The following is a 23979-nucleotide window of genomic DNA, read 5'->3' as shown; positions in this document are numbered from 1 at the left end:
TGTTTTATTTCTCTTATACTTGAGCAGTTTTAATGCATCATTCTGTCTAGACATTTTTAGAAATAAATTGAAAGTGTTTAGTTATCTGAGGATGTGAGCTAGCAAGTCTCTTTCAGAGGCATTGGCTGAAACATCTTGCTTGCTCTTTTTTAGATTAAGTGGTGGAAGCAGTATCTTTAATGCTTAGGAATTCATTACTATAATCTCACTGTTGCAGAAGAAAATGAATTCTTGGGGGAAAAGTGAAGTCTGGATTTTTTTTATGCTGGATTCTGTGTAATGTAATATGGTCCTATTCATTATATTGATCTTGCACTTACTACATTTGTTGGAAGTCTTCAGAACCGGGGGTAGGAACTGAAGTACAGCCCTTGTTACAATGAAGAGAGTTTGTTTTATGCTCCATTCCTAAGTGGTAAACTTACCCTTTGGTAGGCATTATTTCCTGAATCAATAAATAAGCTGTAATGGAAAAGGTAGCATTTAATAAGAAATGACATAGTATATATATTTTTTTTATAGACATCATAAAATATTGATTCTGCTCTCAAACCTGTAAGAGATTAGTTTAAGTTGCAGAAACTGAAGGGTAGAGTCCATTCATGTACATATTTTTGTTATTGTGACTATTAAATATCTACCATTAATTAATCCATTTTTCCCCAACTTCCAGGTAGATCATATGTTATTCTGGGGAAACAAGAAACTGTATTAATGAGCATCAACTCCATAATTATACTTGTGGCTGCATAACAGGGACACATTCATGTCATTTCTTTAGGCAATAACTTTTGCAAAGAAGTATTTTTAAACTGGTCATTAATTTTATGACCATAGAAATGAGATGCAAAATTTATGCTGTTGTCATTGGCATGGGTTCAAGGCACTACTGACATTATGTGTGATTGTAATGGAATGGCTGCCAACTAATGAGTCTATAGACATTTTGTTTGAGCATGCTTTGCTTTTAGATGTTTGATTAGGCAGCAATGCTTTCAATTATGCCTGCAAATTGTATTGGATACATTTACCTGATGCCCATTGTTGCTTTGTAGTTCGGTTTTCTATTACATAAGTGCAAGTTGAATGCTTTTCTTTAATTTATTGATGCTTTTTGGGTGTATTTTTAGATACTTGGCACCTGAAGAGAATAGTGGTTTCTGCTGCTCAGCACTGACTCCTCTGACTGTTCAAGGAGTAACACATGGAGCTTCAAATGCAATTCTTTCTGCTCTTACTCCATAGGTGGAGTATAAACTGCAGTGCAACACGTTGATAGTGGAGAAAGGGTAGAGATTACACTGAGTGGGAACGTAGGAGACAGCATAGGATCAACAGGAAGCCTCTCTGTGAACTGTCAGGAGCAATATCTTTATATATTAATAGTGTACAGTTCTAAGGTATGTTTTAACCCTCATAGCACTAGGAGGCAAAACCCCAGTGTTGATACCAGAAAGTAGTCCTTCTTTTATGTCAGTGCCTAAGCACATTGTGAAATGTTGCCTGTTAAAGCTCCAGAGCTTTACTATTGAAATGCCTGCAATTCTTCTGTACAAATTAGATGATTTAAGAATTGCATTTTTCAGTGTATAGTATAAATGTACGAAAACTATTATTTATTTGCCACTATTTTTATTTAAAGTAAAAAAGGAGGATTTTTTAGTTTAATCTAGTCCTGCATGAGTGCAGGTTGCTTGTACCTCTATCTAGAGTCTGCCACCTATTCTCCATATTTTTCATGTAGGCGTGGGTACCTAAATGTAGTATTGTATGACATAGACAATCAGAACAAATATGTAAATCCTTTCTCAGTGAGGGCTTTTTTTTTTTCATGGAAGTCTTCAACCCTCGTTTAGGATTTTGTATCTACAGATTGTTTTGAAAATTATAAAGCCCTGAGTGTGTAATTTCTTTCTTCATAATACTCTCAATATTTTTTTTTTTACTATTTTGTTTTAAGATTATTTTGAATTTGGATATTTTAGACACAGAACAGATACTTTTTAAAATAAATCTACATTCAGTGTTGCCACAGTTTTTGTCGTTTCAACTGCAGTATATAACTGTGTCGTAGTTTTAATGCCAGATGGCAACAAAGCCCCACACAGTCCCTCACTCATTTGCCCCCAGTGGGATAGAGGGGATAATCAGAAGGGTAAAAGTGAGAAAACTCATGGGTTGATATAAAGTTGATATAATAGGTAAAGCAAAAGCTGCACACACAAGCAAAACGTAATAAAGAATTAATGATCACTTGCCATGTGTAGGCAGGTGTTCAGCCACTTCCAGGAAAGCAGGACTCCATCACAAGTAACAGGGGCTTAAAAAGACAAGCATCATCACTCTAAATGTCCCCCACTTCCTTTTTTTCCCCCAGCTTCGTATGCGGAGCGTGGCATCATGTGGTATGGAATATCCCTTTGGTCAGTTGGGATCAGCCATCCCAGCAGTGTCCCCTCCCAGCTTCTTGTGCACCCCCAGCCCACTCACTGGTGGGGTGGTGTGAGAAGAAGAAAAGGTCTTGATGCTGTAAGCACTGCTCAGCAGTAACTAAAACATACATGTTTTACCAACAGTGCTTTTAGCACAATTCCAAAACATAGCCTGATACCAGCTACTGTGAAAATAATTAAGTCTATCCAAGCCAAAACCAGCACAATCTAGGATTGGTGTATGGTATGCCCTGAATATGTATGTATGTACTAAAAAGTCCCTGTTCCTAGGTCATCTGGCTTTATATGAAAGTAAAACACAAATGTTTACTGAATTTGAAATCCTAAGCATAATTGGAAAATGGTAGTATGGTGACTTAGTGAAAGAGCAAGGTAACAGTTCAGCTATGCAAACTTATATAAGAGATTATGTATTGCTGGCTGGGGCAAAATCCTCTGGAGATGTTCTTTCTACATATGTACTCACCTACTTGTCATCCACAAGTGTTATTCATTCAAATATGCTAAGGTTTGCCATTCAGCCCATGAATTATATGTTCTGGAGTGTGGTGTTTGTGGAATTATTTTCTTCTAGAAATACAGCCTAATATTTGAAATTTCAGGTGGCACTTTCATGAAAGTTAAACGATAACATGTTTATACATAGCTGATAAGAGGACATTTTTGATTGACAACCAGGGCCTACATATACACATATATTCTATGTATTCTAGTACTAGTAAAAGTTTAGGACAGAAAAACAGTGGAACAACTTTTGCCACTGTATAGGTTGTGAATATTGTGTTTGCTCTTTTTATATGGAGTGTATCATCTAATAAAGATATATATAGGCAAAGAGAGACAGGCAACTGGTCTCTGGCATCTAAATGTGAAAGATGATCATGCTGGTTATAAATATGGCATAATATTTTCTGTTCATGTGCTATCTGCTCTGTGTTTTTCTGTTTGGAGGAAGGGGTGAATCCTAGAGAGAAATAATTTACTTTCAATTGGTTTGGCAGGTGTGATGAAGTGCAAATATTTTGATCAGATTAACACGATGACTGGCGTGCTACTGGAAGAGGGCTGTGTCAAAAATAGGTTGGAGTCAGCTTCAGATTCAGAGCAGTTGTTAAATGGCATGGGAGAGCTTGGAAGGAAGGTTTCCCAAAAAAAAAGCATACTGAATCAATGAAGGGAAAACCAAGCTGGTATTTGACAACCTTTGAATGTAAAAGAACTCCAGCAAAGCAAATATCAGGCTTTGTTGTTTTAACTGCATGGAAAACTTGCTGTTATTTACAAACAGCCATGGTGCTTTCTGGACATGGTCTCTGAATTTTCTGTGTATTTCTGTTATTAGATGGGAGGGGGTTAAACTCAGCCATGGCTAGGCAAGTCCTACTGATGAATGCAATACCTGTGTCAGTAGAGAAGAGTATTTTCATTATGCATGGGTGTATTTTGGATTCTTAGAAATTGGTTTTCCAATCCAGTGCTCCAAAAGGAAAAACATAAATAGAGAAGGATATTTGGAGGTCTCTGGAAAGCTTTTTGTGTATGTATATACCAAAAGGCAATCCTTGAACAGTTTAGTGTTACATGGTTTTCAAGAAATTTGAGGGCCATTTGATCTGTTGGAGCATCAACTTTATGATTCTAGTCTGGTGATTTTTGTCATATTTAGTTTTTCTCCTTCACCAAGACTTGATGATGTTTTTTTAGGAGCAATGTAGTTTGCTATTTTTTCCCCCTCTTCTTTGCCTAGATGTATTAAACATATCTGAGAAAGTATACTGAGTTTCGGGAAGCAGAAGTTAAATTCTGCCTAATTAGGTGAAAGCCTTGACTAATATTGATTTCACTATATCTTTCCCAGACCTTCATGCTTATGCATGACACTGATCAGAGTGCATTAGGTTAGCTGATAATGTAGATTTTGTATCTGTTGTAGTGGGGCTCTCAGTTGGGCAAGAAATTCATTAACAGAATCTGCATTAAGCCACAGGTTCATACCAAGTGGTGCCAGACGGCGATTCCACTTTGAGTTTCATGGGAGGAATACACACAATTTTGCAAAGCAGTGCCTAATTAGAGTGAAGAAAAGTGAAAGTGGGCAGAGGTCAACAAACTGCTGCCAGTAGTAGTTTGGCATTTCCTGGGAGGGAAGTTGCTGCTGCTCCATCCCACGCTAGGACAGGCAGAAATTTGGAGCCTGATGCTCTCCTTTTTTCCTTCTGCCAGTGTTTTCTCTTTCCTGCCTCTTTGCTGTGGTGTTTCTTTCCCCCATTGTGAGAAGCTGCCAGCTGTGCAGTGCTGGGAGCAGGTTCATTATATGACAATGTTTAGGGAAACTGCTCCAGCAGCATTTACACATCGGGTCAGAAGGTAGCCCTAGAATGGCATCGCTCACAGCTGCGCTGGAGCCTGCGAGTATCTATGAGAAATAAGATTTTTTCAGTTCCAAATAGGAATTAATACCCTCCTTACCCTACCTTACTATCATAAATACTTCTATTCTGTGTGTTTGTGTCATAGACTATTTAACTAGCAATGTATTTTGACTTTTACAGAGCTGGAAGATGAGGAAGAGTCTGAGAACTCTCTTTCTTCGCCTCCTGATAGCGTCTCAATAGCATCTGACCGATATGATAAAGAGGATGAAGCCCCTTCTGATGGTACGTGACACTGTTTACCTTAGAATGTACTAGATTTGCCAGTTTGCTATGAACTGATGTAATCGGATCCTCGTGATGTGAATGTTAGTGTTGGAAAACAGATAAGCAGCGCAGCTGGACACTTTTCTTACCTTCACAAGAACCTTTAAAGGAACTGAAGAGCTCTCTCTAGTGGTCCTAGAGCATAGTGAAGCTGTCTCACATTTACATAGTGTTTCTAAACTCACAGTTTTTGATAAAGCATTTTCTGTAGATGCATATGTTTTTAAAGATAGATCAGTGGCTAAAACAGTGTGAATATTTGTAGTAACAAATTGTTTGTTAATTCAACATTATCAGATTCTTGCTTAATTTTATTGTGCTACTTAATGGCTTACTGTATTATTTATCTAATAAATAATGAAACAGTTTATGTGATTGATATTTTTCTGCAAACTCCATGCAGAATAGGTTCATAAAATATTAAATTAATTATTCCTACAGTGTTTCCTTCCATTAAGACAGTCTTTTGTACAATGTTTTTGTTACATAAATTTTGAATTTGGGTTTGCATTTAAAAAAAAGTCTACGCTCCATAGCTGTTTTCGATGTTGTTTTATTTTGTATTCATTAAGTTTAATGCTAAATGTGACTGTTCTGAAGACATGAACAATTTAATATTTCAACAGTTAACAAGCTTGCTTCAGCATAGTGTCCATATTTTTGAGATTAGTTTATTGTATACATAATATAAACACCTTATATGGATAATATATGGCAGTAAATTAAGTATATGTACAACTAAATTAACAATGTATATTAATTTGTGGCACTAGAAGTTAGGTAGAGTTACTAGTGAATGATGTTTTCTGACATGATATGATGATCAAACTGTGCAGCTCCATCTCGAAATACAATTGCTGAATGAAAATATGCTTCCTGCAATGTAGCACTCCACATTTTATATTATCCAGATTATTCCCTTTGGAAACATAAATTGCTTTTATGAGGTATAAAATTATGTCTATTGCAGAACAGGGATAAGTCAAGTACATGCATAAGTGATAAACCTTCTAACCACTGATTCAGAATAATGCATTTTCTTTTTATGTCCAGAACTCTGTAAAATGTATAACAATAATAATCACACTTTTTTTTTTTTTAATATTGAGCTTATTGCATGTTGGCAGTGTGACCTTCTATTAAAAAAAGTAAAACCAGGCCTTTTTGCTCTCTGGTTGAAATGTAATTATCAGTGAAATTGAATATGGCTTTTAGAAAACCCAAGCTAATTTTCAAAACTACAGATGAATGCAACTTTCCATGTATTTATTTTTGCTTACAAACATAATCTAATCATTATTTCTAATTGTAACTTAATAACATGGTACTGATTGCATAAAGGGTATGTGACAAAATTACATGACTATTTAATAGGAGATATGATTATAGAATTGTTTCAAAACAGTTAATCAAGAGAAAAGTGATAATGTTCATGAACCTAAATAATGAATGGCTGAAGAATGCTGAGGCAAGTGTATGTGAAGTACTATATGAGTTTGTACAGATGGGTGATTAATTTTTAGCCTATTTTGGAAGTTATGATAGTAGGTATAATAGCTGCTCAAAAATATCTTGACTAATTTGTACCAGTTTAGGTAGAAATATAGATGGTGTGATTCTTTTATATTTGAGGTGATTTTACCTCGCTGGTCTTTCTGTATTTTATGATAAATACTCTTTAATTTACGTAGTGGGAGTACAGCACAAGGAAAATTTGAGAGAAAGTGGTAAATTCTGATCTGTAAGTACTTCATTTATTGAAGTAAACAGTCTTCCTCTTTTTCTCTTTGAAGGTCCAGCTTGTCATTCTAAGACCATTTGATTTTAACATATATAATCCATCATTCCCGTCTAGCCACCTAGCCTATGTATGAAAATGTATGTGGGGAAATTCTTATAAGAGGTGGATTGATCCCCAGAGGTGCCATTTGTTTCAGTTCTAATAGGCATGAGTGGGTTTGTTGAAGGTTAATACTGTATTTTTGTTTTTTAGCAGCCTGTTAATATTCAATATTTAAATCCTACTCAAGAAACTGGGTCTGTAAGGTAGATGTTTATGCTTACATAATTACTAGACTAGTCAAGCAGGGCTCTGTACAGATCTAAAACCTGATTTGTGTAGGATCAAGGCTCTCAGCATTAACGGAGTGCCCTATCTATGGGTTACCAAATTGAGGTGATTTTTATTTGAGTCCATTCCTAATTTATAAAACCTTTTATATATGTTTTCTGCTAAAAAAACCCAAGGCATTTCTCTTTATATACTTGAGTTAGACTGCAAGGTTTGTATGACTTGTGAAAGTGTCACAATTTGACTTTGTGGCATTACTGTCAAAACATAATTTGTGAAGGCACCCGCTTGGTAACAGATAAAGAATTAGTGTATTATGCGTACGTTACAGTCATTGTAAAATCCTGGAGTTTTTGTGTGACCTTTGTCTAATGGTGTATTAATTACAAGAGAGATAATCCATTTAACAATAAGTATGGGATAACTAAATTAGCACAGGTCACCTAAAGGCCTTTTGTCAAATCTGATTGTTATGTTGTCCTTTTGACTTTTACCTTATGGTAGGCACTAACAAAGTATCTAAACTTTGATGGATTATAAACTCTAAACATGATATGTATTTTTCATAATGCTAATGTAATTTTCTAGGTACTGAAAAGGTCAAACCCCCACGTCTCTGTGTGCATTCTAAGTCTGTCTTTCCTTTTAATATTTCTTTTTCTCTGTTCCTCTGGTTCAAAAGTTCACTCAGTTCCCAAATGGCCACCTAATTTTCCAGTTATTCCCTCAAGCCATATGTGTTTTGGTTTCTTTATGGTTTATTAGGTACTGTAGGAAAGTAGCATAAGTTATATCATCTAATGAAATTCAAGCACACTTCAGTGATGCTTTGACTTGATTGCTGGCAGCAATTAAATCACAACGAAAGAGAATGATGCATGGGCTTACATGTCCAGACACCCTACAGAAATTGGAAGAGGGATAAAACACAACAAAACCCCCAAATAAAAAAACAAACTGAAAAACAAGACAGACCAAACAAAACAGCGCAGCCAGGCACTCTGGTCTTAACTTGATTTTTTTTTTTTATTGGCTAACAGCCTGATTGATAGCAAAATCATAACTTGCTGTATGCTAACAGGCAGAGTTCACTTGTAGGTTATTGTGAGCTGATAAAGGGTTAGATGGAGTTTTGATTTTCGCATTGGTCCTTGGTGCACCAGATTAATGGAATTTCAGTGAGAGACTGGAGTAGTCACAGCTTTGTCAGAAAAACAGATGGAGATTCTATAGCCATGTCTGCTCATTAATACCAGTTGCCTGAAAGGTGTACTACTTCTCTATACAAAAGACTCAACATAATTGATTTTTGAGCGAGGTATTTTTTCACTTATTGATGACTAGGTTTCTTGCAACTTAAATGACAGGTTTTTGTATAGTACATTGTATAACAATGTTATGTCTTGTAATTTCTTACTCCCCTTCCATCTGTGTTTTGAAGAATGTATATAGTGGGAAATACATATGTCTTGATTAGTTAAAAACCAAAGCATATCAAAATACTTTAAAATTGAAATATCAAGATTTTCTTTCAGGTTGTAAACAAACTTACTTTTGGTTGAGAAGTAAATGGGAAAAAAGTTACTATTTTTCATTTAATTTTCAAGTTTCCTAGGATGGTATTAAATACAGGTTCAATGGCAGGATTAAACTTTCCTGTTTAATAACACTGCAATCTTCTTTTATGATATATAGGGATTTTTTTTAAACCTTGATTTTTAATTTTTTTTTTAATTTATGGTATGGTAACTCAATTCTATAGTAAGAAATATCACTAGTATTAAAGGACCAAACTTTCTGACTTTGTAAGTGAACCTCTGAAGAAGACATGTCTGTTTGGCTCTGCAGGGAGTATGTAATTGGATAATTACTGGATCTAAAAGATCACAGTGAATGGTGTGATAATTTAGATCATCACCATTTCTATGGAAGGCCTAGAAATATTGCCTTGAGAATGTAAGGTTGAAAGAAATACAAAAAACGTGTCTGGGGACTTGTATACTCTTTGGATTATCATATTTGGCTATACCTTAGGAAAAAAATATGCTTTTTAATAAAAAAATTTTAAAGAGTCTGAGAATCTCATATTAAATTTCCCCATGGTTCAAGTGGAGGAAGGTAGGGCTGTAGCAAGCAAAACTGGGCACTTGGAGAGCTTCGAGGAAACAGTAACTGAGAGGGTTGTGCTTTAAATGTTTATCATCAAAGTGCAGTCTTGAAAATGAGCAAAATTTATTGTTCCCTGCAACATGATTTTCTTGTTATAATTTTTGGATGAAGCAGCAGGCTTCAGCACTTTGTTTTCATGTAGTTACTTTGGAAAAGTTCTACACAAGTCTTTGCAGGCTGGAGTCAACTATTTTAAATGATGTATAGTATTTACTTAATATGAACATCATATTTTGCAGTTTGATTTATCACGTGAGAATGAAAAATTGTGTGACTGAATTTTGCATGCTGCTTCTTTTTATGTTTTAAGTCTGATTTTTCCCCCCTTATTTTCCCTATTTGTTAGGCATAGTTGTTTGAATACTGTCGCTGAAGAAGGGGGGTAGAGTTCAGTGTAAGGCTTTATCTTTGTGCATACACACAAGTATTTTCCCACTTTCTTCAACTGCATTCCTACTGAGTTTATTTTTGAGGCACTATATTAAAGCAAAAATTGTGTTCTGTCATAGCCAGGTTAAGCACTGCTAGCAACTAAGGTATCAATGTTGGAGAATAGAAAATGCAACTAGGAATTTCTATCCTTTCTCCTTTTGCCCTTCTTATCCCTCCAGTCTTGTGTTGGTTTAACACTATTTAGTAACATAATCATGTATATGCAGAGGATGTTTGGTTGTCTTGGGGATGACAGCATTGGAAGTTTACCTGAGTCACTGTAGGAGATAAGTTATTTGCTTTCAGTATTGGAGAGAGAGGTACAAACTTAAGTGCATGACAGCCATTCAAAGGAGTGAGAAACTTCTTTGTCTTGTTTTTCTCATTGGTAGATCTCATTGAGGGCAGAAACTCAGGCATTTTATTATTCCTTATATCTCTTTTAATATTCAAGATCGAATAAAATGGGTCATATTGAGGGGAAGGAAGATATAGGTTTACTTGGACGCTTGGTATTAGGTGAGAAAAGGTGGCTTCTGCTTCATGCCCTTCCTGGGAACTGGCAGGAGGGCAGTAGCCCATCACATGGAAAATGGGTAAAGACTGGATTTTGGCATGCTAACTTTGTTTTTAGGGGATTCTAGATCTTGTCAGAATTGTAAATAAGATTATGATTCTGCATTTCTGGCTGAGAAGGTAATATGATGATCAGAAATGTTACTTTCAAAATTCTAAAAAATTGTAATTAGCAGCTCAGTCTTAAGCAGGAAGATTGAACTCTAGAATTCCTGATGTTGTATGCTGAGGTTGTTAGAGAAAGGATGCATCACTAGGAATTTAGGCTGAGTCACTTATGGACAGTTTAGATGTCACCCAGAATACAATCTTTTACAAGCTAATGGAACATGGTGGAAAGTAAGACATACTGAAGAGGAACTTAAAATATGAAGCATTTTAAAAAAACTTCTGTTTATAAGCATATTGGTGCACGTGGGACCAACGATATATGTGTAAATTCCCAGATGCAAATCTGTTTGTTTAACACATGAGAAGAAGGTGCTAACTTTGTTGAAATTGTCAAAAGCTGTAAAGAAGATCAACTGCTTGTTGAATGGGAGAGGTCTTAAGAGTGAAATCAATGTGTCACCCATAGTCTGCCTGAGATGTTTCTTGGTGGGCACCTGTCTCATCTTGCCTAAAAATCTCTACTGGTGCAATTGCACTGTCCCTTGGACAGCTTGTCCCAGTTGCTGCATTCTGCTTGCTAGGAGAGAATACATACCCTAAACTGTATCAGTCGGTTGACATTTGACTTTCTTTTGTCCATAAAAGACATGGCAATCATATATTTCCTACTTTTTTCCCTTCTGTAATGAGTATTTTTTAAGACTGAATAGAATACTTACAACTTTCCACAAGGAGCTGCTGTTGAAACCTTAAGAAAAGAACAAACAACTGAACTGCTTGGTTGCTTGCTGGTTTGCTTGTAAGATCCATAGCAGTGCATATAGCCACAATGACTTAGACAGAGAAGCAAGAAGTTTAAAAAAAAGTGCATGTGAAATATGCAAAGCTAATCTAATTAATTTTGATTTAAACCATTTGTACAGAGCATAAGGGAATAATTTCTGATAGGAAGCAGAAGTTTTAAGTGAAATTTTGGCCCTATTAAAGTCAACAATAAAGTTAAAAATGGCATCGTATAGGTTAACAGCGTGTACAAATTGATGATACTAAAATGTTTGAACTTCTAATTATCGTGATGAAAAACTTCCTATCAAACAATAAACCCCTGTGTTCTTTTAACATTTACCTTTCTCCCATGGGAGAGATGACATGGTTTGTTGCTCATTTTATTTCATCTATGTTGCTTCAGTGACTGAGCAATAACAAAACAACCATGTATACTCCACCACTACATAGGACACTATCCACAATAAAAACTAAATAATGACCTGCTTAACCCATTTATTTTTCATATTAGGTCATTATTTTATTCAAGATATGTAACAATATTATGGTTAAAAGAAAAGCCCAGAAAGTTGAAGTGAATAGATTTTTCTATTGACATTATATTGCTTGTTGGTCTAATGTTCTTCTTGTTCACTCCTTACACATCACAAATAGCTGATATAAAAAGGAAGAGGAGGGGTTTCCCTTCTGCCTCTTGGATATATGATAAGCTTTTCAGGTATTTTGGGGGCAGTAAATTATGATTTTAGGACCTTATTGGTGCTTTATCTCAACTGAGAGAGTTTCTACCTTCTGATTTCACTGTAATTCCTCTTTCTTCCTGCCAAGCAGCAGAGACAAGGCAGCTTTCATTCTGCTCCTTAATCTTTTCCTCCTAGGACCAGAAGGATGCGTCAGTTGTAGATGATAGCACAGCTTCACGCTACTCCAGTGGCACCTTGAGGTGGGTACCCTTCTGGTACCAGAGGAGAGCAAGTCTGACAGACTGATGCTGTTTGGCATTCAAGGGAAGAGGCGTCTTTTCCTTCCTGATATCTACCATGTACGACAGAAAAATGGGTCTGCCTTCAGTGTATGCTGTGTAGTGGCCACAAACATCTTGGGTTAGAGAAAAAGCTCTACATAGCCGTAGCGTTTTCTTCGTTTTAGACTAGATCAGAACTATTTAAAACAATGATTTGTGTGGTAATTCATGTTTTGTCTCAAGGATGAGGCTTTAGAGGGCCCTGGCTATAGGAACCTACTAGAAAAAAAAAGTATAGCCTCGCAGTATAAGGACAAGCTAAGTTTGGCATAGGCATTTCTTTCTCTGAATTGGTGATAAAAAATTTGTTCCAATATTTAATTTATTGCATTCATGAAGTGTGTATCAGTCCTAATGAACAGAAAAAGATTTTTCCCATGTTCCTGTTTTTGTGTATTAACTGATTAGTACTTTCTGTAGAGTTGCAAAATGAATCTGTAGGTCTTAAGCAAGAACAAAACAGGCCTGTTTTCTATCAGGCATCATGCAGTCCAGGCATTAATTTAGTGCATTTGGGTTTGTTTCCTTTTAAATAAAAGTGAGGTTGCTGTGGATTAATATTTGTGAATTTTGAGATGAATTTTGAGTGGAAAAGTAAAAACTATGTCAAGAAAAGGTTTATGCAATTGTTCTGCAAAAAAAACTCCCACATAGTAGATTAAATGTTATGATATCCAGTGGATTGACAAGTTCATTACTGGCCTTCTCAAGAAGATGTTGTAGATAATTGTTCACTGCTTAAAATTTTTCAGCAGGAACCATACTTCTTTGGACATTGTCACTAGGCAGTATTAGTTTGATTGATATTTTCCTCAGTAATTTTTTATAGATGCTTACTTGGATTACTTACAACAGTAGGATTTAAGAGTAGAGTAGCAGACTAAAACTGCTGAATGCAGTATTTTCTCCAAACCAAAATTACTGTTACAGTTTGTTAACTAATATTAGGTACAGCCTATTCACCACTAGCTATTATCACTATAATGACGGGTAAAGTCCCATGAGTATCTTGGCCTTGTCTTTTCTGCTGCTGGTAGTCAGAAATAGTTTTGAGCCCCTTTTGGGCAAGGAATTATGAATGAACCTACACTACATAATGGAGGAAAACATCTTCTGCTCTAAATGAGATTTTCCTGTCCTTTGGTATGTTTATTCTGCCTAAATGTGGACACATATTCCTCAAGGCAAAGTACATCAAAGCCTGATAATACCTTTTCAGAGATATCCTGTTCTTCATATAGAAAACTTTTTGCTTGCTACTCAACAGTCAAATTTTGTATTTCTCTGCATCACAGAACCATAGAATGGTTTGGGATGAAAGGGACCTTGAAGATCATCTAGTTCTAACTCCCCTGCCATGAGCAGGGATATTTTCCATTAGACCAGGTTCTTAAAGCCCCATCCAACCTGACCTTGAACACTGCAGGGCTGGAGCATTCACAGCTTGGACATGGGTGATGTGTAAATACTCACAATGCATATTCAAAGGTGCAATTAGTTTATTATGTGCTTCACATATCTGCACTTGTGCATCACTGCTTTACATTGAAGTGGTAAGGGAAAAGAATTAGTGTTGAAATAATATGAATGAGAGCAGAAGGCTATTTAGTCTGTGTACATGGCTGTGCCGTAAGATGAAAATGTGTTGGAGATAAGTGAAGTAAAGTCTTTTTGGCAGGTAATAGGATGTGTTCTTTTGCAAGGATGGGTACAGGAAATGGGCCTTATTATTACAGTTGCTTGGAAAAGAAGTTAATGCGAGTGTTGTCATTGACTTCCAATTAAAAAATATATTAACCTTGCCTGTTTTCACAGAGGGAGTCTAATACATTCTTATAATTTTGTCTATGTTTTGTTTAGTAATTTGAATATATAGGCATGTGAAGTTTATAGAAGGAAAACTTGTCTTAGTTTTCTAGAACTGCTTTCCTCATACTAGGAGTAGACAGATTTTTCCATTACAGCTTCCTCAGAAGCTAGCTTTAATACTGTATTTTATCAGAAAAATAATTGGTGAGACTACCACAAACCTGTTTGATCAAAGATTTTTGAAATATTTTAGCAAAACTATACCAAATTACTTACCAAGTTACTTGGTAATTGTATGTGTAAAATAACTACCTGTTAAGAGTTGAATATACACAAAAGAATGTATTGAGAAGTGCAGAGATGTTTTAGTCTGTAATCTTTGTAGATAATGTTTGGAATTTCAGGTCAAAAATAAAGCCAGCAAAATAAAAATTTTGTTTTAACTTGTTAAGCACAATATATCTGCAAATTTCATTTGGAAATACAGACTGTGTAATGCAGTTGACTGAGGTACATTTAAGTATGTATTGCTTTCTTAATGTATGGCACATCTTTTTTTCTGCCTCAGATTGCTGTAATCTTGCAGTGCTCTTGTTCACTTGAGTGATATTTAGAATGTGGTATAAAAATAATGTGAAAATGCTGTAGTGAGCTGGTGATAATTGATTTACTCCATCACACTGAAATACCTCTTGTTTTCCTCTTCCTCCTCCCTTGGGCAATAATCATGGGATCAAGCTGCCAGTCTGTAGATATAATTTTTCCAGCAGTGCCATCTGGCTTCTTGGCACTGGAAGTTGTATTGGCTTCTTTGCTGTTTCCACTGATTTTTGTCAAATGTTAGTCCTCTGATGAGATGTCTTTTGCGAGGAGGTGCTGATTTCTTCCTCCCCCCAAATGAATGTTGATTTTTATTGGTATTGTAAGGGATCACTTTTTTGTTTTTCTTTAAATGGAATTCAGGACTTAATATGAGACTGCTTTGAGGAAAAAAAATAGGATTTATGTATAAATTGGCTTCTTTCATCTGTTTTGAAAATAATTTCTCAGGATTTTCTATGTTTTGAATAATCCTAGCTTCATGTCCTCTCACAGATTTTTAAACATCTCCAACATTAATGTAGAATTGTTTCCTTTTTATTTTTGGAAACTGACTTTTAAAAGACATGATGAATGAATGGTAAGAATTCAGAGGGTCTCTGACATAACAAGCTTTATGTTTTGGAATAAACATCTAACAAAGCTCTCTTTATTCTCACAGGACTAAAGTTTTATTTTTGCTGTCAACTTTTCTTAAAAAAAAATAAGATCTAAAAATGTAGAAATGGTGGCTCAATAGAACAAACACATTTGAGTTGCTTTATTCCTTTCAAGCCTTAGATGCACTTCACTGCCATACAACATATAATGATGGTATTGATAAAGAGTTAGAAAGGAATGCTCTGGAAACAGTATTTTAATAAGGGTGGGAAGTTGGAGGAAAATTCTGTTGATCAAAACTATTTTTGTAATGATTATTAATATTCTTACTAGTTTCTTATTATTTTTTAAAAAATTCTTGTTTCCTCAACTGGTCAGAGACATTAAGTTAGAGGAGAAAAATGCCTGAGGAGCTGAGGATCCCAACCACATAAGAGGAACAGAATTTCAGATTTTTATTTATTTCACATTTTTATTCTGTGTTGTTTAAAAAGAAAAAGCTATGAATATTGTATGTGAATTAAAAAAGATATCCAAAGCCTGTTCTATTATTTTGTGAGTGAACTCCTGTTAATCAGGAAAAGGTGAACTAATTTAAATCCTTTATATATTTTTAAAATTTATATTTTAACCTGCATTTTCAAGTGCTGTCTCAGATGAATGAATTATACTCACCCCTGAGTGGAAATATAAATTTTCTTTTGTGTTGAAAGTATTTACTTAAACTTATTCAATTGGAAATTCTCAAACATGAACAATTGTGTTTAGTTGGCCTCTTGGAATATTTTTATATTATTATCCCTAAACGTAGAAAATAATAAGCACTATTTCTTAATCATAGTCTTAGTACTATGCTAGTGTAATGCTTTTGTTAAAAAAAAATGCTATTAGGCTGGTATTTAAATCAATATTTACATGTTTTCCCAGCATCGGCAAAATTGTCCAGTATAGGAAATGATAGGATTAAAAAGCTTGTATGGGGCAAGGAGGGCCTTGATCGGATTTTTGTAGCAGTTGCTTTGAATTAAATTTCAAGTATCTCTTTGTGTCTCTTTATAGTAGTTTTTTAAAGAAAACAACTGCGACAAACAGGGTGTCTGAATGCAAGTCTCATCAGTTACTTGACTCAGACAAAAAGTGGGTATTTTTAACATATGAGTTCAATTGAAAGAATCTATAGAAAGGGCTATAATATCAAAGTAAGGCAAGCATAGCTAAATATGCATGATCTATTGTTAATAGCAAAAGTGTAAGTCTTTAAGCTCACAGAATATATTCTCTCATGAAAGATTTTAAGGGCATGGGTATATCATGATTTTCTAAAATAGCATCAAATCTTCTTTTTGTTCGTAACTAAATGTGAAGATAGAACGTTGCTGCTAATCAATTGTCTGGGATGCCACCTCATTAAGATTTACACGATCATCAAAAATGCCCAGGATTGTTTGTTGGCTATATCCTAACTCAAATATATAAAGGGGATACCACAGCATTTTTCTTTAGAATCGCAGGGAGTTCAGTGACCTTTTGTGGCAAATTATGTAGAAAGAAAATATTTATATTCATTTAAAATAACCTCCATGAAGAAATAGTCTCATTACCCTGTTTGATCAATTCCTTGCAGCCTGAGCTGTAGCATGCTGCTATTGCCATTGGTTGATGGAATACACTGAGAAGTGGCTAATGGTGATGGTGCTCATCAGGACAGGGTTCAGCCAGCGGTCAGCAACAAATAATTCAAGACTGTTTCTAAGTTTGTGGCTGGTGGAATTTGCTTCTTGCCCCAAGCCAGCAGCATTGCTGAGCTGGGCTATTTGATTAGAGGAGAAGCATATTTGCTTCTTAGCAACTGCACATTTGCACAACACACAGACCTATACTGCCTCCAAAGGTTTGCCTTTTGTGATGGTGGAATAATACTTTTGTGTTGATTGACAGACAAAAGAGATCTTTGCAATGCAGAGGAGTTTACAACCAATTTTTTCTTTGTCTTTTGTAAACTTATCAGAGGTGCTTCTTAATTTAGCACTGCCTGGTGCAGATTTGTATATGCAGCAAAACTGGCCATGATTTGAACTGCATTTAAGCTATTACTGCTATGCGTATTTAAAGGACAGATGCACACTTACGCTTAATCATTGGTGTGTGCAGCTTTTTCCCCAGCAGGTGTACTTAATGGAAATTATTTTCTGCTGTATTTTAAAATAATTTTTTATTTGTGTATTGCTATTTCCCATGCAAGAGTGATATTCCTTTTACAGAAGATAATGATAAAGTGAAATCTGCTCTATTCTTCGTGCTTTTTTTAATACATGAACAGAATTGCAGCAGTGATCTCAATTCTAATAGTGCGTGTGTAATTTTGGATGTAACGTTTCCCACAGGAAGTGAGTCTATCAGAGAAAATGTGTCTAGTCAGTAGAAGGCAAAGGTATTTATAACACTGGTAATCCTTGAAAGAAGACAGTTTAGGAAAAAGAAAGCCTGAGATTTACAGTCCTAGGAGGCCAGGACAAGAAAAAAAGAAAACTTTTTTTTTTTTTAATGGTTTTACAGCTCTTTTCACTCCTGGTCTCTATTTTATTGTGGAAGTTTCCGTACTGCCATAACAATAAATAACAATAAATCGCTGATGTGGTTTCTGAAATGTTCATGAAACAGTAAGTACAGTTAGTGTTAATGTGAATTTTTGCAGGTATCTGCTTGCATATTTTCCCGAATAAAATGTGTCTTTTAACTTTCATAACTCAAACCAGTGAGTACCTTTCTAAGTGGATTTTATAGTCAATTAAAAAACGGTATCTTTTAAGGGACAGGGTGATTTAGAGGAGGAGTGAACAATACAAGAACTGTAGACTAATGTAAGCATTCTGGAGTTTACTTATTAATAACCATTTCAGTGGCAGTTCAGACCCAAAAGAGGAGAGCAAGAAAACACTCTGATGTGGTGAAGCAATAATAAGCTCCAAATGTCCCTCTTTCAATCAACATTAATTAAACCTACAAAACTTCTAAATCCTTTTTCAGTTAGAATTTTTTTTAGTCAGATAAACAACTGAAAGTGAATTGTAATCCAAATTTTAGGCTTTTTAGAGAATTCTGAAGATTATGGAGTGGGGTAAAATGAAAGCATTGGGGGAATTGATGACTGTTTTGGGGAACAGGTATTAAGGGTGTGCACACTGCTGAGAAGGAAGCAAAGTCAAGGAATAGTTACAACTATGGTTTTGGAGACGCTGGAGGGCTGGTTGATGACTGACTTCATTCTCTTCCTTGTTAAATTTGATATGTATATATATGAGTTTTCAGAAGGGTGTTTTAATGTACTGGTAGGATTTCATAGTCATTTGTGAGAGGTGTTAGCTTTGGCTTAATTTCTGAGACGTTGAAAGTTGTGATAGTGTGATAAGGTGGCTGCTTGTCATGCTGCTGAATTACCAAAGATGTTTATGCCTGATTGACTTGTTTTAATACCTCAATATCTGTGAAGGTGTTGCCGGTGTTCTACACAGATTTTAGACTTCTGTCATTAATATATACACAATAAACTAGTGTTGAGGGTTTGGTTTTTTTTTTTTTTTTTTTTTTTTTTTTTTTTTTTTTTTTTTTTTTGGTTGGTTGATTCTTTTGGTGATAGTAGATAGCCTTTTGCAAAACTAGGGTTTTTGAATGGACTAACTAAAAGTAGGAGTTGCCACATTATTGCTATCCAAATACAACCATATCCAGGGTAGAATGCAGCAGCTCCTACAATGGCATCATAAACAATACCCAGCAATTTAAGAGCAGGCTGTGAGGAATATTTCACCTAATTGAAATGACAGGGGGGATTTTGCATAGGTAGAAGCAATTATTCATACTGGAGGTGGGCCAGAATGCTGGGGTTATTCCCCTCATCTTGCTAATTAGGCTTTCAGTTTCATTAACAGTCATTGAGATATTGGGTGACTGACTTGTGTATGAATATAGCCATAATACATATAAAGAATATTTTATTTAATTACTGTGGCTCATTTTTGTTTTTGTAGCCCAAGAGGGGTTGAAATAAGGAATGTTTAAAGATGTGCAGAGCACTGAATAGTATGAAAGCTGAAGGCAGCATCGCTATGTCTATTTTTGGGTGGACTGCCATTACTAAGATACTACCACGTTTATATTAGCAACATTTTATTATCTTTTTTAAGACAGAGTTTACAAGGGTTTCTACCTTTACAAATGTATATGTTGAGAAGAGAAATTAATCCACCTCTGTTGTGCTTCCAGGATGTTTTCAGCCTGGGATAAATTCAACTTTGAACAGGTCTGAGGAATCTACAGTTCTTGTTGCCTTTAAGCCTTAATTTAGGAAATATAACCTAATGCATATGGCATCTTTAAATTCCCCTGCTACTCTAATACACTGTCATTGGCTTTTTTTTTTCACCTGCCCCTGTTAATTGCCTTTGTCCTTCGGAAACAGACATTTTGAGGGAGGTTTGTTTTCCTTTTCAAGGATTGATAATGAGGTGCAGCGATTCATAACATACTGTGTTGATACCAAATAGCTGCTTGCTGTATTTTGGAAAGGGCCTTGAGTGTCTGAGCCTTTATTAAATCTCTATGTCAGTCTTTTTTTCAACTGACTTCTCCTTTTCCAAGTTCTACAATTCAGAATGTCAGGTAAAGAATTTTTTCACTGTATTTGCAGTTAGAGATGGTTTAGTTCTTAAATTAAAAATAGCCTTCAATGAATAAAATTTACAAATAGATACCAAGAAGGTGAAAATATTGTACAAAAAGCAGGTCTGTTAAGTCTAAATATTTAAAAACCTGAAAATCATATGTGTGAAACTGAACAAGCTGAACGGATTAAAATCACCTTAAAACTGAGGAAAAAAAATTGGTTCATTTGGATCTGGAGTGGTTTAGGTTGTTGTTTGGGTTCCCCTTGCCTTTTAACAATCAAAACAGAACACTGGTATTATAAGGCAACATTATAATAAGGAAAAGTGTGGTTATAACATATCTATCTATTCTGGTTCCCACTGTTGTATAGATGTGGCCACAATTTGTCCTTTTGGTTTGATAATTACATTGATGATTCTCCTGGAATTATTAATGAATTCTTTGTGACTGAGAGTCAATTGTCTAGCTCTGATGGCTTTTTTGTGTTAGTTTTTTCATCTGTAAGATTTTTCTAAGTAATGTATCAGTGATTTGTAAATATTTTGAACCAGATTATCCTTGTGTGTTATATTTCCCTTACATATCCAGAGGTAAATTCTTATGTCAGTATGTTTTACTGGCTAACACATGTACTGTTGAATAAAATTGTACTAATGAAATTAGAACAAATAGAACAGCAATTAGTAATTTATTTGTTCAGTATACCTCTGATCTTGCACAGAAATGGGCTTTGGCAGTGATATAAGACACGTAATGGTATAGATAATTAATGAAAAGTTGATTCAAGAATCTTGTGCTTTAGTACTTGTCTCACTGACTCTGTGTGGTGTTCTCTAGCACCATTTTGTTAGGTGTTTTTGAGAATTTGTTGTCAAAGTATGTTATTTTTAGCTTGCAAGTTTATGTGAGGAAATCTGAGAGTGTATCAGCATGTTATAGATGCAAACACTTTTGTGGGAAACAATATAGAAATGAACATTTATAATGGCTAGATTTTTATTTTGATACAGTTTTGTTGGTAATCATAGATTCATTGGCTGCTTTTAGGAGTTTAGATTATGGACAAACTAAAGCTGAATGAAAAAGCCATGAAAATTGGCTAAGTGCCAGTAAATGAGGTAATGTATTTTGCATGTGTCACCTTACTTTCATTGGATCAAGGCACTTTTAGAATCCTCTACTGTATGTATGAATTTGAATAATTTCATGCTCCAGAAAACCTAATCAGGATAAGACCAAAAAGTGGGAGAACTTGTTTGGAAACAGATGTGCAATTATACTGGTGGAGAACCTAGGTTGTACAGAAGTAGTGTAACAGGAAATGGAATTAAATCTGTTGTGGCACTGAAGTCTCTTCCTCCTTTACTAAAAATATAACTGTCAACTAAGAAAACTCCCAGGTGGGTAGGAATACAGCAGTATTACTTTGTGTGATGCCATTTCCTTGTTATTATTTCCATATTACTATATTCAGGCTTTAATAGTTAGCATTCTTTTGACGTGCTACTTGTTCACCACTTCAAGATACATGTGTTCTTTATGTGGAGAAAGATGTAGAGTGTCAAAAGTTAAGTCCTTTAACAAAAAGCACTTAATTTTTACAGTTGTTCCTTTCCTTTTTGAGTGACAGTGAGAATTGAAAAAGTGCATATCCAAACTGAGGAAATTTTGGCTTGGGTTGGTGGAACTCCCTCCATTTTCAGTGAGCTATTAGTATGTGTTATAAAACAGCATTTGCACCTGACATGATTCCTTAAAAGGGAAGAAAGAAGAAGGCAACATTATTAGAATAAAAAAAAAGGTTTTTTTTGAAAACCATTTTATTTAGATAATTGGAGTCATCTTACTGTTTGCCATAAGGATACTCTTTCATGGTGTTTTTTTCACTTTTCCTCAGTCCATTTGAGGTGTGCTATAGCAGTCACAGAAGAAAGTATGTTGTTTTCTGAAATGCATGAATCAGTGCATATGTGACATCCCAGTCTTACACATGCTGGAACCTTCCCTCCTCCCCTTCTCTCTCCCTCCCTCCAACTGCTTACATTACTTTGAAAAAGTGTGTGGGTGAGGCGGGGAAAAAATCAGTGGCACAGCAGGCCTGAAAATGAAATGTTTGTCCTGTAAATACTTTTTTAAAAGACAAGCATAATGAAGCCAACAACATTTCACAGCATTTCTAGAAAGATGTAAATACTGTGTCTCTGTTATGATGAGGAGCAGTGGAGGCAAAGTAGCTGTGACTTGCCCAAGGTTGCGAAAGGAGTCTGGTTAAGAGCCAGGACTAGTTCTACGTTTTCTAGCTCCTGCTTACATGGTAAGATCTCTTCGTTATGTCTCACACATTCCAGCTTTCTGAAGTTTTTGACAATTTGAAATGGATATTAAGGGGACATAAGGTAAACTTTTTTCCCCCCGTCCTCAGAACCACATCATTTATTAAGAGATGTCATCCTAATGTGTATACAACTTCCATGGCTTTGAGTGTTATTGTAAATGGTAAAAAGACTCTTTGGTTGGGTTTAGACTGATGCCGCCTTCTGAAGTACAAGAGGTGTTTGTAGTTCTGTATAATGTCTTAGTTTTAATAATATTATTTTAATATGAAAATGTTGGTGTTCTTTTAACTGTTTAAAAATAGCATATCCTGCTCTGATTTTTCAATATCAGAAAAATCATTTAGGTTTAGGATCCCAACACCACCTCCCCCTCCTCAAGAGTTGCAGAAGTGCATTAAACTGCTGATACAGACACTAAAACGGTGAGTTTTCCCTTACTGGCTCATTTGAAGGGTGTTTTTCTTTTCTTTTATTTTTTTTTCTTTAAATGAAAAAGGTGGTGATACAATTTAAAGGCTGGTATATGGACTATACCAAAAGTAGTACAGTACACTCTGGAGGCAATAGTACAATGCTTTCTATCTGAAAGATCACAGCTAGCTTATATAAACTGGTAGAAAAGTTTATGAAAGTTACTCTTCAACTTGCAAGTAAGTGAAGTGATTTGGCTTCACTTTAAGAACAGCAGCAGCCTAAAACTGAGCTGCCTGAGTATTATCATTACTCCAAAGCAGCATAATTACCATTAGGAGAGAATTGGTTCCTTTAAGGGAAAAAATAATGAAGGGAAAACTTCTTAAAATGAGTTTTATTACATTTTTCTTATAAAATTAGTCTTTCATTTTGTTGATTAATGCTTGAGTTTAAGATTCTGATGTAGGCATTTCGCCATTATAATTCTGAAATATGGGAAGTCCTTGAAAACATTCCGGGATTGCCTTCTGTCTGTCTGCCTTGTAAAAGATCCTTTCAGTTAAATGGACCATCCTCCTTAAATGATGTCATTAGCTTGGATTGAAAAGACATTGCCTGCAGGGAAATCATTTAATTGTCTTAAAGTGCTCTACTTCTGTAGATCTTGAAGCAGCACCCTAACTTACATCTTTGTATCAGATAATTCATCTAAAATTCTGTTTTTAATCTCTGACGAAATATTGAGATGTAATTTCCACTTTTATTGGCAAAATTTGAGACCTTTTATAGTCTTGTCTCTGTCAAATGGACGGAAAAGTTTCACTTGTTGAAATGCAAATGGGTAGTGTCTTTTTTTGACTTAAAGAATTAATTTAACATACATTCATGCACTGCTTTATAAATATTAATGTATTGAACTCTTGTATTTCACTGATACCAAGATACACTTTTTTACATACATGTTTCTAAAATCTGTAATATTTACATGGTCAAACAGCAAGTCAAGTTTTGGGGATTATTCCAACCTTTTAAAATTTTGGTTTTAAGGTAATGCATTGCATGTAGGGAAATGAAAAAAATTGACCATCTTTTTTTCGTTGGATTTACCAGTCTCTCTGTCATGTAAAAGTCAGTTTATCAGGAATACCAGCAATTTTTAATCAAGTAGGCAGTCAGACCAGCAAAAATCAAACCTGTGTGTATCAATGGATTACTAATTTAATTAGAAAATGTA

The 23979-nt window shown here is 35.1% G+C and overlaps 1 protein-coding gene across 2 annotated transcripts in view; it reads left to right on the top strand.

The window, feature by feature from the left end:
- Positions 1 to 23979, top strand: part of SKAP2 (src kinase associated phosphoprotein 2) — a 119787-nt gene that overhangs the window by 17218 nt on the left and 78590 nt on the right. For both annotated transcript variants that reach the window (XM_085050973.1, XM_085050974.1), the window contains one exon: positions 5006 to 5110. In XM_085050973.1, coding sequence (XP_084907099.1) covers positions 5006 to 5110 — 105 coding nt within the window. The remainder of the gene's footprint in view (positions 1 to 5005; positions 5111 to 23979) is intronic.

Source organism: Lichenostomus cassidix, chromosome 2 (assembly GCF_008360975.1).
Source record: "Lichenostomus cassidix isolate B80296 chromosome 2, HeHo_3.0, whole genome shotgun sequence".
In the NCBI taxonomy this organism is placed as follows: domain Eukaryota; kingdom Metazoa; phylum Chordata; class Aves; order Passeriformes; family Meliphagidae; genus Lichenostomus; species Lichenostomus cassidix.
Note: the sequence above shows the minus strand (reverse complement) of the source record. Positions and strands in the feature narration are given on the sequence as shown.